The 16,095-nt window shown below is 35.9% G+C and overlaps 1 protein-coding gene and 1 long non-coding RNA gene across 6 annotated transcripts in view; one reads left to right on the plus strand and one right to left on the minus strand.

The window, feature by feature from the left end:
• LOC103479055 (sodium leak channel non-selective protein-like) overlaps positions 1 to 16,095 on the plus strand; it is a 63,416-nt gene that overhangs the window by 3,227 nt on the left and 44,094 nt on the right. For 2 of the 5 annotated variants that reach the window (XM_017310795.1, XM_008433267.2), the window contains exons 2-11: positions 1,537 to 1,648; positions 1,873 to 1,934; positions 3,925 to 4,065; positions 4,179 to 4,361; positions 6,137 to 6,220; positions 6,344 to 6,483; positions 6,586 to 6,714; positions 7,794 to 7,945; positions 8,974 to 9,116; positions 9,393 to 9,497. In XM_017310795.1, the coding sequence (XP_017166284.1) occupies positions 1,893 to 1,934; positions 3,925 to 4,065; positions 4,179 to 4,361; positions 6,137 to 6,220; positions 6,344 to 6,483; positions 6,586 to 6,714; positions 7,794 to 7,945; positions 8,974 to 9,116; positions 9,393 to 9,497 (1,119 nt within the window). In that variant the 5' untranslated portion in view covers positions 1,537 to 1,648; positions 1,873 to 1,892. The other 3 variants (XM_017310796.1, XM_017310797.1, XM_017310798.1) reach the window with 3 other exon arrangements.
• LOC108167274 (uncharacterized) lies at positions 1,048 to 1,571 on the minus strand. Its single transcript, XR_001777634.1, has 2 exons — positions 1,483 to 1,571; positions 1,048 to 1,232 (listed from the first exon to the last, which is right to left on the minus strand). It is a non-coding gene; the product is annotated as an uncharacterized LOC108167274 (long non-coding RNA).

A 16,095-nucleotide genomic window follows, 5' to 3' on the forward strand; every position in this document is an offset into this window, starting at 1 on the left:
ATAATAATAATAATAATAATAATAATAATAGGTAATAGTTATTGTCTATAACTTAAACATTTTCACTATAATGTAGGTATAGTGAGGCTTATTTTGAGATCAATGACAACAACAGGAGTGGTGAATACTCAGCCTTTCAAATTCTGCCTTGGCATGACATTGCTGGAAAAGTTTTTTTTAAGAAACATCAAAGAAACAGAGTACACTTACAATCTTTTCTTTGGCCTCAYGAACAAAACTTCGACAAAGAAAGTTTTATTTTTTTATTTATTTTTAAATGCTTACAGTTACAATTATTCTGTTCAGAGATCACATCTTTCTCAGTGAAGAACACGTCCTCTCGCCAAATGGGAAAGTAATTGCAGTCTTTGCCACCTATACTCCCACATAATAGCACTTAGACCCTGCAATTTTGTTTTCACTCTCCGTCACRTCTCTATCTGCATATGTTAAGTGTTGCAATTACACTGGAAAATTGCTTCCAACTACATGGGGTTTATTGGGTGGACAGTTTCTTTTATTGCTAAGAACATGTGAGGGAATGAGAGGGGTACAGTTGCACTGTTCTGCTTGTACTGCTGGTGTAATTTTGTGTTTTTTGTTTGAAAAATATTGATTTTTTAAAAAAGTTTTTCTTGTTACTTGATTTAAATTCTTTTAGTACAGAGTCATAGTAACCTCAGCAGTAAAGCAATGCACACTTTAAGGCTGGGGATATTAGTAAAAATTTCTGACTTAAAAGGCAATCCAAACAAGCTGCTATTGTTAATGCAATTATTTTTTTTATGTTAGTAGTTCCTTAGTGTTGGTGGAGGTTCAACTGAATGGTTTAGTCCAAATCCATGTGTTCAAATGGCCAGTCGWGGTCTACAGAAATCAAATCGAGAATTTGTGACAGGACTTGAAAGTTGATGCCAGAACATTTCTTACTGTCTGATGATTTGTGTTGCAGCGAGCACCGGTTCTACAAAGGATTGATTTAGAAGACTGTGAATAAATGGATGCAAAACTTTTCAGTTTTAGATGTGTGTAAAAAAAAACAACCACCACAAACGCCACATTTAGTTTTTCTGACATTCACAATATGCATTAGTTTGCATTGGTTTATTACATAACAGAATCAAGGTTCATGAACATTCTTGCAAGGCACAAAGACAGTGGTTTTCAACCTGCRACTCTGCCATTCTCCAGTCGCCCTTTGGTCCTTCCAAAGTTGCTCTCAACACGTTTGCCTAAAAATAAGAAAGCGTCAATTGATGTTTTAACTATATAGGTATAAAAAACAAATGCAGGTTTTAGCAGTTTTTCAGTTTTGTCATTGACTATTCTCATTGAATTTCCACWATAGAATGACACCACTGAAAGTACTGGTGTTTTTTAACTCTGTTGTTATTCTCGTTAGTTAGGACATTTTTTTACTTTTTTTTACAGTTACATGTCTTTGGGGAATACATATCAACACATGTGTAAATGTTTTCTTACTTTTTTTCCTTTCCTGCTCTTGTGACTGCTACCGATCACCAATGGTTGCCACAGGACCACCAACCCATTGGGACGTTCTCCTTTCCGCATCTGTAATCTCTCTGTCTGGTTGGTTCCTCCACCCCTCTGTGACCTGGGGATGAATGCACCAATGAGGAGCCTCACAGTGAGTCCGCTGGTCCTCCTTCACCCCATCCTCCTCCACAACACCTCAGTCAGTCAGTCAGTCACTCACTCACTCACTCACTTACTCACAGAGTGTGTCGCATATATGCCTCGATGTCAGACGTGGTGGGCATTCCTGTCTCTATGAGCGTACTGTAGATGTGGGTAGTGTACTGTACACCATATAAGCCATGATGTTGACTAACTGTTGTGTGTTATTTACAGGGTATGCCTGATCGCATGTTATGTGCAGTGCTGGAGCAATTTCAGCTTTACTTTTCCCTTTGGTATGTGCGCTTTGTCTCCATTCACAGTGTCATTTCTTCTTGTGTTCTTATGTTGAAACGTACAGTTTTCTTTTTTCTGCATACACACATTCACACACACACGCATACATGCAGATGTTGGCAAGCACAGGTAACAACCACGTCACACTCTTTACACCATGATCTGCTGCTGGTGCCTCTTCACTCGGTATGATGAAGATCTTGTGAGATCTTTTTAGGGATGGTAAGTTACTGGAGCTGTTCCAGTGTGAATACACTCGTTCTGTGTTCCATGCGTGCTACGTTGTGTATCACGGTGATCATTCAACAATGCAGCACATTTAGTTTTGAAGTATAAACCTATACTCTGGCATTTCAAGTCAGGGACATTTTCTTGATCTGACAGAAACCAAAGCTTGGTAATGCTTAGACATGTATTAAATGCATCCATATTCAGATGTAGTTCTGATCAAAAGTTTACATTCACTCATTGGGAGCAAAAATGTCATTAAAATTGGACTTTATTTTTCTAACCTGTTTGTTTGGTGTGAATTGGAGATAATTTGTAAGTTTGGACTTTATTTATCCAAACTATTTGTTCATTGCGAATTGATGACAGAAGAAAAACTTAAAAATATTGGACAAACACTTGAGTATTTGAATTTATTTCAGTTTATTTTAAATGCTAAATGTTGGTTTAGATATCTAAAAACATATTGTAGCAATCTGTAAGCTAATTAAGGGCAATAATGCCAATCATGATATTTTGTGCATTTTAAATATCACTACAAAAAAAGGTGATAACTTGCTAATAAAAATACAATACCATAATGTTTTGTCAATATTGTATATTGTATATTAATGAATATAACAATGACATCCAGCATACCTGTTAGTCTATTATTACATTATTGGCTGCAGTTATTCAGTTATTACATTTTCAACAATCTCTGGCTTTGGCATCAACTTACTCACTATCCAACAGCATATTAACATATTATAGTATTGGCAAAATGTTATGTTATTGACTCACAAACGTCATTACATTATTGGAAAGCTGCTACATTATTGGCTTTAGTACATTTTAAATGGTTAGAAGTATTAAGTCATTGCCATGTGGTGCATTATTACATTATTGGTTGCTACACAACCCGACCAGTGTTTAATGCTTAAATATCCCTTTGGAGGTTGCACCTCTACCACTGGCATTTAGTAGCTGCCAATAAGCTTCAAGTATGAGTATTGCTACATATTTGGCCAATCCAGTTCATTTACAGAGATTGCTTTTCTGCCATGAACCTAACTTTTATATGTAGTCTACAAATTTTCCCTAGAGTAGAAGGCAGGGCTTTCCATATTCTTAATGTTATCCTGCTTTTTCTGTACCAAACATAGTTTTAATGTATTTTTATTAGGCGTCACTGCCCTGTTGGACTACTGTACCTACTGCCCAGCATGGTTTTGATAGCATCTGTTTTGCTGCCATTTGTAATGGTGGACTGCCCAATGTCAACAGAATAAAGAAGGAGCACAATCTTTAAATCCCTCAACCTTTCTCTCAACTAGGTGGATGAATCTTGGACTTATCCAGGTGTTCCCTCAACACAGTGATCCCAAATATTGAGAATACAGCTAACTTCAGTTTATTGTTTAATCATTTCACCCTGGATAAAAACAAAACAAAAAACATTTGAGTTTATCATGAAAGACCAAAAGTGAGATGGCATTCATTGTCCTTAAGTGCATGTAACTGTCTGACCAGAACTTTAGCCTCACATAAAAGTCAATTTACCACCAACTTCCCATATTTTTTAACCTCCAGGTAAATATGGCCAACAATGACTGTACTGCATTACATATGCAAGAAGTGTATAAATTCAGGATGAAATCTAGGCTGTTAAGAGTTATAACTATAGTTCTGCCACTGCCCTGACTTGGATGTAGCCAGAGTGCTCTCCACTTCCTCATTTAGCTTTGGTCATTGTCCTGTTCGCCTCCCTCTCCCTGTCAGATCCACTCTCTGTATAGCACAGCTAGTCCCAGCATGCTGAAGAGGAAACAGAGTTCCCGGGTCGAGGCCCAGCCCATGACCGACTTTGGGCCAGATGAGACCCTTGCGGACAGTGCTGACATCTTCTGGATCAACAAACCAGTGAGTCCACCTGTATAAGAGGCCTAGTTGACCAGTTAATACTTCACAGTAAGAAAAAAAAAAACAGTCACACTTTGTTTTGTTTTTTTCCCTTTTCGGTTCTGTTCCTACAGTGGGTCCATTCCTTGCTTCGAGCTTGTGCCATCATCAGTGTCATCTCTGTCTGTATGAACACTCCTAAGACCTTTGAGCATTACCCTCCGCTGCAGTATGTGACATTTACCCTGGACACGCTGCTCATGTTCCTCTACACTGCCGAGATGATAGCCAAGATGCATATAAGAGGAATCATCAAGGTAGTTTCACTAAGACTGTTCATAACTTTAATGATAGTACCAACAGGCACAAAACCACAAAGTAAATATTAATACAACAAGAAAATAACACATATTTTCTGTTATGTAAAGCTTGACACCTTGATTCCCCATACCTTAATCCAGTGGCTGGATGTTTGGCACAGCTGGTTACAGACTTTTATTTCTATTGTTACACTGTGTCGGCGATTTAAACACAGGTAGAAATGAAAGAGAACATATACTGAATGAGCCAATCAGCTTTGCCTTTAGAGATGAAAATGATCTGGGATATTTTTCTTTGCTATTAATGTGCTATTTGGCATCTTATTCTTATTTTGTTAGGTTAGTCTGTGACCCTAACTTGCTCTTACTGTGTGTTTGTAGATGGTTGTCTTCAAAATTTCTCTGAGGAAAATTTTGTAGGGAAGACATAAAAAAAAGATGATCCTGAGKCCCMTCTAAACCACATGAGAATGTGGGTGAAAGGTTAAATGTTATTTACATATTGTGCAAGTTCACAAAGAAATTCTGTGTTCTCCATATTTTGCAACCTTTTGTAGAAGTCATTAGCTTTTTTCCTGAGCCAGATTTCCAAAACAAATACAGGAAATACACTGAGACCAAAACACATCGTTAAAAAAAGTGAACATAATAATTTTACAAACTGTTTAGACAATTTATTTGGGTGTATGAAAATGCAGTGCAAGATGAATTCTACTGTACATCGTGTGAAATCTCATGTTTATTTGCAGCAGGTTTGTTCCTTCTACTTTAACAAAAATAAGCTAACCAGTGATCATTTAGTGTCATAAAAATTTAGGAAAATCGAACTTGCACATCAATGATTGCTAACAGTAAAAAAACCCCAACAACTCACAATTAGAGGCCTGCATTAGCATGGGAAAAACACCTTTGTTTCTGGTTCTTTTCATGTTACTTTTTCTGTTTAACACTGACGCATCTTCTGAGGGTTGTTATTCATTTAAATAACATTAAACTTGTGCTAAGTTTTTATATTTCATAAATGATGATTCAAAAATTATGGGAGCTTTTAGTAATATCTGTAAATGTAAAAAAAGGTTCATGTTTAATTATCTTATTTTCTATTGAACTATTGAACTTAATGGCACCTGAAACTTTTTCTGTCTTCTATCGCGTTATTGAAAGTGCTGGAGTGTATATATATATATATATATATATATATATATATATATATATAAATAAAATCCACATTGCGTAGGAATGTAATAGCATGGTTTTGCCCTTGTCAGTGCATGTAATCAAACATGGTACTTATCTGTAGAGTGTTCAGCACACACCCTTCCATTTGCAGCCTTTCTTCCTGAGAAAGAGTGACTCCCTAAGAGCTTCTTACACAGTCTCTCTCTGTAAGTGGTAATTAAGGATGGCCGTTTCAAYTGGCCCCTTGGCATTTCAGCTTCTTTGCACTATAGGGCCTTTGAATTTTTTGTCTTATCGCATTGAAAACAGGCTGATGGAACGCTGTGGTCAATCTGTCAAAGTGGGCACTGTCATTTCGAATTTCTTTTTTGCATTTCTTTGCAATGTAACCTTCTAAATAAAAAAAAAAGAATAAATAAACGTATTTGATAAAACGTACTCATTAAAACATCATGCAATGCTAATCTTGCATAAGTAGTGGTCTGAAATATCCCCACATGATTTTTATTTGTTAGCTTGCTGTCAAATATATAAAATTATTAAATCCATTTAATATTTCTTATCTTTCAAGTCTTTTCTGTGACTCTTTTTAGGGTGACAACTCCTATGTGAAAGATCGCTGGTGTATGTTTGATGGCTTCATGGTGTTTTTCATCTGGGTCTCCTTGGTGCTTCAAGTGAGTTGCATTATTTATTGTTTTTAAAAGTAACAAATAAAATTGCTTCTTTGTCTGCATATTGCATTTCTCACTTTAGGCCTATATTTATGTCACTAATATTTTTTTTTCTTATTTGTTAAGGTTTTTGAAATAGCAAAGCTTGTGGATCAGATGTCTCCATGGGGAATGTTGAGAATACCCCGCGCGCTAATAATGATCCGTGCCTTTAGGATCTACTTCCGCTTTGAGCTCCCCCGTTCCCGGATCACCAACATTCTGAAGTAAAACGCTACTTTGAGGATTTTTWAAAAAATATGTTGACGCTTTATGGATATGTATCCTTGTAGTGATGCAAAATCTGCTTTCTCTGTTCTGTTTCCCAGGCGCTCGGGGGAACAGATCTGGAGTGTCTCGATCTTCCTCCTGTTTTTTCTCCTGCTCTATGGAATTTTGGGTGTTCAGATGTTTGGAACCTTTAATCGTCACTGTGTTACCAATGATACAAAAAAAGAGTAAGCGTCTTCTAAAAATAAAACACTTCTTTAATTTTAGATTTTATTCTCTGATGGAATAAATCTGAAAACTTAATGTTATTGCCCTTGGATTTGTGACATTATGTGAATCATTATATATACCGGTATATGCTAAAACAGCTGGTTGTCGTGATGTTTTCTTATAGAATTATTTTTTTATAATCGCATGTAATCTGTATAGAAAAAAATAAATTATCTAGACATAATTAATCTGTTATTGCAATAGCATATTCTCACACTGAAATCTGTAGAAAAATCCAACCTTTATTTTGTGCATATTTACTTAGCAAGCTATTTATATGAAGCCACATTAGCTTCCACGTCTCAGATTTGTATTTGTAAAAAAAACACTATCTATTTTTCCTTCCACATTACAATTACGCAGCAATGTATTAAGATAAGACGTATTTTATTGATCCCAAATTTGGGAAATGTATGTTTTTTGTGTATTTTTGCAATGTTCTTTATATGGTTGTGAATATGTTTTATAGTTTAGACTTATTATAGAGAAGAACATTGTTCACATGCTCTTCCCATGTGTTGAAATTTAATTTTTTTTGACATAAACAGGTGACCTTGAATAATTTCTAAAGATTTGTTTTTTATTTATTCAAATAATAAAAAAAAAAAAAAATCATTGGCTTTCTGTTTTCACAGGTCATTTTGACCCTAATGCTGGGCTTCATTTACCTCCTGTTTGTCGTCACGAAAAATGACTAGGTTTCCTAAGACATGTTGATCTATTTCAGGCCTGCATAATTAGCTTTTATCAGGATTCATCATTGTGGCTCTGATTGCCCTTTGTGACAGTGCATTAAATTATCCCTTCTGATCCTGTAACCCCTAATAAACAATTTGGATGAGTGTCTGGGCAGGCAATTTGAGGGAATTAGTTTTCATTAGTCAAAGCAAGCAGATTCTGGAAACTCCTTYACCTCAAAGAAAGTTATACCTATAAAAAAGGATTTGAGTCGCACTAAATTCAGTTTTTCTTTTGGAATTATTAGGTACTTTATATAAGGTGTGATTTTCTTTTTTTTTTTTACCCTTTTGTATAGCAAAGTGACGTGGAACAGCTTTGCCATCCCCGATACTCACTGCTCCCCTGATGGAGAGGGCTACCAGTGCCCTCTTGGTTTCAAATGTGTGGATCTAGAAGATTATGGCCTCACCAGACAGGAGCTTGGTTACAGTGGATTCAATGAACTAGGTATATGTTGTTGTTATCAATGTATGACATTAAATCAGATTGAACTCTTCTGGTTTTTGATCAGTTACAATTATTGAAACCATTTATATTTACTATGTAATTATTAAGTAATATTTTTTTCTAGACTTTCTTTCAGATTCTGAAGTTTATTTACTTTTTCTTAGTATTTGGTAGAATTTCTTTTTTAAATGGTGTAAAATTGGTCAACAGTTTTTCTGCCTTCCAGAGCTGGGTTGACTGAGCCACAGTTGTATGCCTTGCTCAAACAAACCTTTCGGATTTGCTTCTGAATCTTATATTAAAACTTGAAATATAGAGTTTCTTTGTCCTTATTCAATTTTGGATTCCTGTCTGTTTGAGTGAAATGTTTTTGCTGAAGCTTCAATTACCTGGATGATCTGGATCTGGATTTCGTTTTTGCTTCACAGCTGTATTTCCACATGACATTTTTTTTAAATGCACCAGTTCCATATGCAGCGAAACTCCCAAACAATGTGATACTGGCACCAATATGCACACCACAGGACATGTTTTTTTAAAATGAAGATCTTTGCCCCTGATAAACAGCAATAATCTGGCTTGTTTTTTTTTTTGAGGGGGGGAGTAACTGCTCTTCTCTGATTGGCTCCTCCTGTTAGTTTTAGCTAATATCCCCACAATGTCTTCTGCTTTTGTTTTGGGTTTGATTCACGTAATTTGCATCAAAACATGCTATTTTGTGGATAACAGAACTGGCCTCCTTCCTGTGATCACTGCTGGACAGACCTATGCTGTTTCTTGTCCATAGTTTAATCAGATCTGCGGATTTTAAAAGTAGCAATAACCTGCAGATCTGTTCTCAGGACTGTCTCCAAGTGTTAGACCAATAGTGCCCAACTCATGTTCATCATCATTTTATGTTTTCTTCTGTCTTGTCATACTCATTTCTGTTGATTGGCCTGTAAACTCAGATTCAACAAATTGAATCGAAGTATGAAAATCTTTGAAAGTATATTTGTATTTTTTTCTCCTTGTTCTGCATTTCCTAGGTACAAGTATCTTCACTGTGTATCAGGCTGCATCACAGGAGGGATGGGTGTTTCTCATGTACAGAGCCATCGACAGTTTCCCGCGCTGGCGCTCCTACTTCTACTTTATAACTCTCATTTTCTTCTTGGCTTGGCTTGTCAAGGTTAGAGCTTCTGTCTTTCTGCTGCTCTTCCCACAATAATTACAGAAGGCAGTTAAACATGAAAAAAGCTCAGGTTAATTGACATGACCCAGTATTTTACCTACTGAAGTAATGACTTCTCCTTGTTAGTAAAACGTTCTCGGGCTAATTAGTGAAGGACTGTCATCTAATATATAGTGAAAAGAGCTCATGCACAATTCATCTTTTTTTTTGATGGTTTACTTTTAATTGTCTGAGCATGTCTTGGGTTCACTCCCCATGTCCTTTCTACTCCAGAATGTGTTTATTGCTGTCATCATTGAGACGTTTGCAGAGATCAGAGTGCAATTTCAGCAGATGTGGGGGTCGAGGAGCAGCACCACGTCAACCGCTACCACACAGGTACGACCATCACACTCATAGGCACAAAGCGAGCGTCGCCCTCAAATTGTCATGATGACAGCTTGGGTATATTGCGCACCCTTGCCTTTCAATGTGAGCCCCACAAAGCTCCACAGCTAGGATAATCTGTCAACAGATGTTTGGATGAGACCAAAATGAAACTTTTTCACTTACATGCACAACGCTTACGTGTAGCGCAAAACCAGCACTCACACTAACAGTGGTGTGCTGGGAAGATGCTTTTCTTCTTCATGTAAAGTGAAGCTAGTCAGAGGTGATGGAGCCAAACCTACTAAACGCTGCAAAAGACTAGAGATTGGAGTAGATATTTATTTTGTAGCAGGACAACATRCATAGCATACAGCCGAGATGTAATGCGCTGGTTTACATCAAAGTGCTAATCCATGTGTTAGAATGGCCTAATCAACGTCAATCCATTCCAATTGAGAATTTGTGGCAGCATTTGTGCCTCTCGGATAGTCTCCATCCACTCTAAGCTTGACCTAATTTGCAAAAAAGAAAAAAAAAAAAAGAATGGGTAAGAATGTCTCAATATCAAATGCCAAATGTGAAATGTTTGTACAGAAGACTTACATTTGTGATTGCAGCAAAAAGAGTTCCTACAAAATCTGGGAAGCTGAATTTAAGTTGACACCACACTTTGTAAATTTGTATTTGTAAACATATTTGAAACCATGGGGCATTGTTTTTTTTCTCCTTCACAGTAGTGTCCCCCTTTGTGTTTTTTCATCTAACCAAATCGCATTAAAAACACATTGAAGTCTGTAGCTGTATCATAATGAAATCTGAAAAAGTTCACGGGGTAGCTGGCAAAGCAGAGGACTGTAGATATTTAAATGAGTGACAAAACATTCATGATAGCATCCAAAGTTAGTTTTTTTTCCCCCGACACATGTTGGTTCTTTACAAATATGCTTTTGAATAATGAACTAATTATCTATCTACTTGTAATGAAGCATTGTTTCATTTGATTTCTTGGGAAATTGAGAGTTGATCATGAAGTGTACATCATATATGGACCTTTTCAGCTATAAGACTTTCATTATAGCTTATGAGAGTCTAGAAGAATATTCACAAAATATTTCAGGTTGTGACTTCATTGAATCAATTACAAGCATGTATTGAGTCTGTGGCTGTGCTGTAAGTCAGTTTTGATTAGTATTTAGCATATTTCAAGATTTACAATTTTCATTTTTTTTTTTTTTTGTCTTATATCAAGGAAATAATCCAGTACTGTATTAAAAGCCACCAAAAGCAGAAGAAAATCTGAAATAAAAATCTAGCTGCCAATTTTTAAATGTTTTTGCTGGCATAAGGGAATYGCAGATTAAAATGACAAATGTCACTGCTACTGAATCATATGAACTACCTCTAGCTGGTGTTAGAATTGAAGTGACTCTGTTTAAATATAAATATGTGATTCTTGGCAGGTTTTTTTGTAATCTTTGCAGTCATTTTTCTGGGCTTTTAGTAAGTGACTACTTACTAAAATGAAATGAACACAAATATGATTAGTCTGAGTGTCAGTGTAGTTCCAACAACTCTGTAGTCCAAAAATATAATCGGCAGAAGATCATTAATGCTGCGTGTATTTATAAGAGGAATATAATAAGATTTAAGCTTTATAAAAAGCTTGAAGTTGAATTTTTTTTGTCAGGAAAAGGAAACAGACCAATAAGGATTGAAATTAGATCTWGATAATTAACAGTTATTAATATAAGACTCACATATGTATGTTGGTGTTTTAAATGCAACTCCCTGGTACATTTATGTTTTAGACTCACAGTAACAAAGGAATTAGTTCTTGAATTGTCCTGTTTATAAGTCACCAAAGTCAACAAAAATTATCACAGCAAACTCACCAGCTTAAATTTCAGTGCAACAATTTGTATCACAACTGATCCACCAAAGTAAAGAAGCAGGCAAACTGCAGTATGGATGAGGAATAGGAATAAAAACATGTTATAAAAAGTAAAAGTCAAAAGTATTTAAACGATTGCAATAATTTTAAGCAGTATATCAGTACATGCTGTTGGAACCACACTACTACAAATTCTGCCATTAAAAATAAAACTTGCCCCATGTTGAAATGTCAGTATAGAGTTTACATTGAGAAGAGCAATACCTGCAACTAACTATTCCAATCGTACTGTTATTTATTGGCACTTGGAAGCATCATCAGGTGCATTGTCATGATAAAACAAATTTTTTATGATACCCAAAATAATACTAAAATTTTGATAACGGTATATAGGATACAATAATTACAGGCTTCTCTTATGCAATTTCAGTCTTCCTGAAATTCACCACAGTGATTTCCAGTATTTGGACACTTTTCTCTAAATAATTGTCTTATTTGTGATGGGTTAATTGCAATATTGGTATGCAGNGATAATTAACAGTTATTAATATAAGACTCACATATGTATGTTGGTGTTTTAAATGCAACTCCCTGGTACATTTATGTTTTAGACTCACAGTAACAAAGGAATTAGTTCTTGAATTGTCCTGTTTATAAGTCACCAAAGTCAACAAAAATTATCACAGCAAACTCACCAGCTTAAATTTCAGTGCAACAATTTGTATCACAACTGATCCACCAAAGTAAAGAAGCAGGCAAACTGCAGTATGGATGAGGAATAGGAATAAAAACATGTTATAAAAAGTAAAAGTCAAAAGTATTTAAACGATTGCAATAATTTTAAGCAGTATATCAGTACATGCTGTTGGAACCACACTACTACAAATTCTGCCATTAAAAATAAAACTTGCCCCATGTTGAAATGTCAGTATAGAGTTTACATTGAGAAGAGCAATACCTGCAACTAACTATTCCAATCGTACTGTTATTTATTGGCACTTGGAAGCATCATCAGGTGCATTGTCATGATAAAACAAATTTTTTATGATACCCAAAATAATACTAAAATTTTGATAACGGTATATAGGATACAATAATTACAGGCTTCTCTTATGCAATTTCAGTCTTCCTGAAATTCACCACAGTGATTTCCAGTATTTGGACACTTTTCTCTAAATAATTGTCTTATTTGTGATGGGTTAATTGCAATATTGGTATGCAGCTTTTAAAACAAAATTCTGAAGGCAGCATTTGTCACGGCACTTAAACTAAAAGTGGTTGTTCTGTTTCATTTTTCACAACATGATGCCATTTTTCTCCTAAAAAAATGACTTAAATCTAATGATGTGGTGGGAAGAGGAGTTATACCAGTCAGATTGCAATATGGGTTGAATGTCGTCTTCTTCATTTAGCTTAAATACAGAAGAAAATAATAATAATAATAATAATAATAATAATAATAATAATAATAATAATATTAATAATGCAGTTTCAGCTAGTTATAAGTAAGAAAAAGTCGTTTTTTACCTGAGAAAAGTTATGGTCATTACCAACACCTCAGTCATCTTAAGGTCTTGCTCCCTGCCGATGCCATCTTTAGTAGCTGTTACTATGAAAGCTTTAGTGTGTCTCCAAAAAGCAGCCAAATAACTATTTTACATGGCTAAGCGCTTCAAAATGATGCCATCGTGGACATTAAATTATGCATTTACAGTTGTGTTTTCCTGACCTAGTGAATATGACTCAGAAGAAGACTCTTTTTGTTCCCAATTGTGCATTTTAAAATTGCATTTCCGCTTTGAAAACTGATCGAAAGGCTGAGTGTGATTTATTTATTTTGCATACTTCAAAGATTTTCAGGCCTTACGGCTCTATAATGTGGTGATTGATTCCTAGAGGAAAATTTAGTCTCAGAAAGTATTTTTGATCAGTGAGAACATGAAATATTGATGTCATGAGCAGTTTTTAGTGATGCGCCTTGGGAAATTGCGAAATCATTTTTTATTAGTTTAGTAATTCATGAACATGCTTGTGCTGCTGGGAAAATGGCAAAGACCTTAAAAGAAATTGCCATTTTTGTCACCATGCAATTTAATTGTAATCTCATTGCCATACCTAATCTCTGTCTTAGAGGGAGGAGAGCTAATTAGCCGTGTCACAACACTTTAGTGTCAGTCACAGACGGTGAAGTAAAATAAGCCTTTCTTCAGCTTCCCAAGAACCGTTGTCTGGGGTACGGGAGGCAAAAATCTGCGCCACACTTTCTATTGCTGGACTTTGCCATATTCCATCCAGATTTATTGTTCTTAATAGAGATTAGGCTTCAAAGATTTAATAAAACCGACAAACTTTAAAGAGTAAGATTTTCTTTCTTTTTCCACAACATTACATTACCTAACAGGTTTTAACTTGCAGATTGCACATGAAATAAGAGTGAACTGAAGACAAATCTGGCTTCTATCGTCTCTGTATGTCTTACGCTCTGCAAGACGACAGTGTCTGTGCCGGATTACGGGATAATAAAAGCAAGATGATAATCGTGTTGGATTGCAAAGCACAGCCTTGGCAGGATGAGAGCATGTTGATGTTCAGGTAGGAGACAAAAGCCGAAACAGTGTGGGAGGCAGGGAGGCAATCAAAGAGTGGAACACTAAATGGTTGAAGGATTTACGTGGGTCTTACGCAGTGAGAGATTAGACGCACCTTAAATTAGCTATGCTAAGCAACAGGAAGTTTAAATCCMGAAAAAAAAAGATGCACCCAGTGGAGCTTGCACAGTCCTCAGGGTTGTCATCTGCTATTATCTAACCAGCCTTACTCTATTTGCACATCATCACCATCATTTGCATAGACTCGCTGCGTTGTTTGTTTTGACCCCTTTCAAGCCAAAATATACCTTTGCTTCATCTACTTTAGTACCCTACTCTAGAAAGGGAGGTATTGAAATAGTATGTTCTTACGGTGGATGAGATCCTGCAAAAACGACGACATTGAATCTACAATTCTTTATACGGTTTGCTCTGTGGTAGAGAAATCACCCCCGTTACCATGGCAGTGACCGATGTGATTTAAAATGTTTTCATAACTGCAAACAAAGCAKTCCTGTTTTAAACAAATGACTCATAATTAATGGTCCGACAGAATGTGTAGACCTTCTAATATTARCATTCATATTTAGGTGAAGGTCTGTCATAATTAGCCAGAATATTATTGAAAAGTGGATTTATTTTAGAAAATATATAAAAAAAAATCGATGTACTGATTTCACCAAGATAAATTACTAGTGAAATTTACTCACCAGCCACTTTGCTATGCAYATTTGTTAGCAAGGTGTGTGCAAAAGTGGTTTGACATATTTTTGCCCTCAAAAGTGCTTAATCTTTCTGGCATAGAAATACTAATGAAATGGTTCAGAGATTATGGTCAGTAATTACAAAGCAGCGTCATAGAGGATAATTTCGTTGTAATCATAAAGGGATGGACTAAGGTTGCACTATGGAAGGTTGTGATTCTTTTAAAGGAGTCCCAGCACCAACATGCATCAAACTCTACTTGAAAGCCAGAATCYTGCGATTACTAAATGTCGAGAAGGCAATTCATCCAATTGATTCAAGTTTTCTAGTTCACTGTGAAAGGATGCAGGTCACCAGCTCTCAGAAACTAGAGTTTGGCATCCCTTCGCCAATACACTATAGCCAGAAGCCTAAACAATGACAGAACATGTCCATGACATTACCCAGCCTGTATGTCTCCAACAACCATGCCACATTAAAAGCCACTCTAATCCCCATTCTCTGCCATTCTAGTGCTGCGCTTGATCGACAACAAGTTGTCCTTACCCTGTCTAGACTTCTAAGTACAGTAAACAGCTGCCATGTGATTAGCTGATTTTCTGGATAAATAACAACTGAACAGATATACAAAATAAAGTTTCCAGCGAGTGTATTTCAAGCATTTACGTCTGCTAGGTTTGACGATTATGGCTTACAACTGAGAAAAACCAAATGTTWAGTTTCTCAGAAAATGCTATTRTTGTGGTAGGTATTGTGAAGTGCCCAATGAGTGAGTTCTCCCTGGAAAAAATGTGATGCCATTCTGTCTTACATAACCCTTAATCTTTRGGCTGTTGGTTTATTTTCCTTTGTGAAATGACTTGTTTCAAATSTTCCRAAAACAGTTCTTTTCCCAGGATTTAGCCATTCTGAAAGTTTAACTGTATTCATCTTTGCTCAATCACAGACTTCCATTTTTYYTTWAWTTTKGKTKGRARSYTYYTTTTTYYKGSYTTTYMAARSMWYCMRKYYKKTTWAAAAAAAAATTAACTATATTTTCATGCTGGTGAAAATAGCAACTTATTGACTCCAAAGAAATCCAATCTTTTTATTTCATGATCGCAGAAATAAATGCCGGGCTCACAATGACAAACCAAAACCACAAACACATTTTCATACATCGWTTAGCTTATTTGGCCTTCAACTACATTGCTTCTCAGACAGGTKCACATTCTTTTGTCTAAGAGGTTTAAATGTCAGCATGACAATTAAACCTAAATTAAATTTAGGTTAAATTGTCTTAAGCCTAAATGTCATTTTGTCCCTTTTCCGTACTGTTTGTCTTGCTATGAGCCCAATTTTTTCCAGGAGGGAAACAGATGTAGCTGTCTTCCACTTGACACTTCACACTGATCTAGCATCATCAATTCATGTCTATTTCATA

Source organism: Poecilia reticulata, linkage group LG2, assembly GCF_000633615.1.
Source record: "Poecilia reticulata strain Guanapo linkage group LG2, Guppy_female_1.0+MT, whole genome shotgun sequence".
Classification (NCBI taxonomy): Eukaryota; Metazoa; Chordata; class Actinopteri; order Cyprinodontiformes; family Poeciliidae; genus Poecilia; species Poecilia reticulata.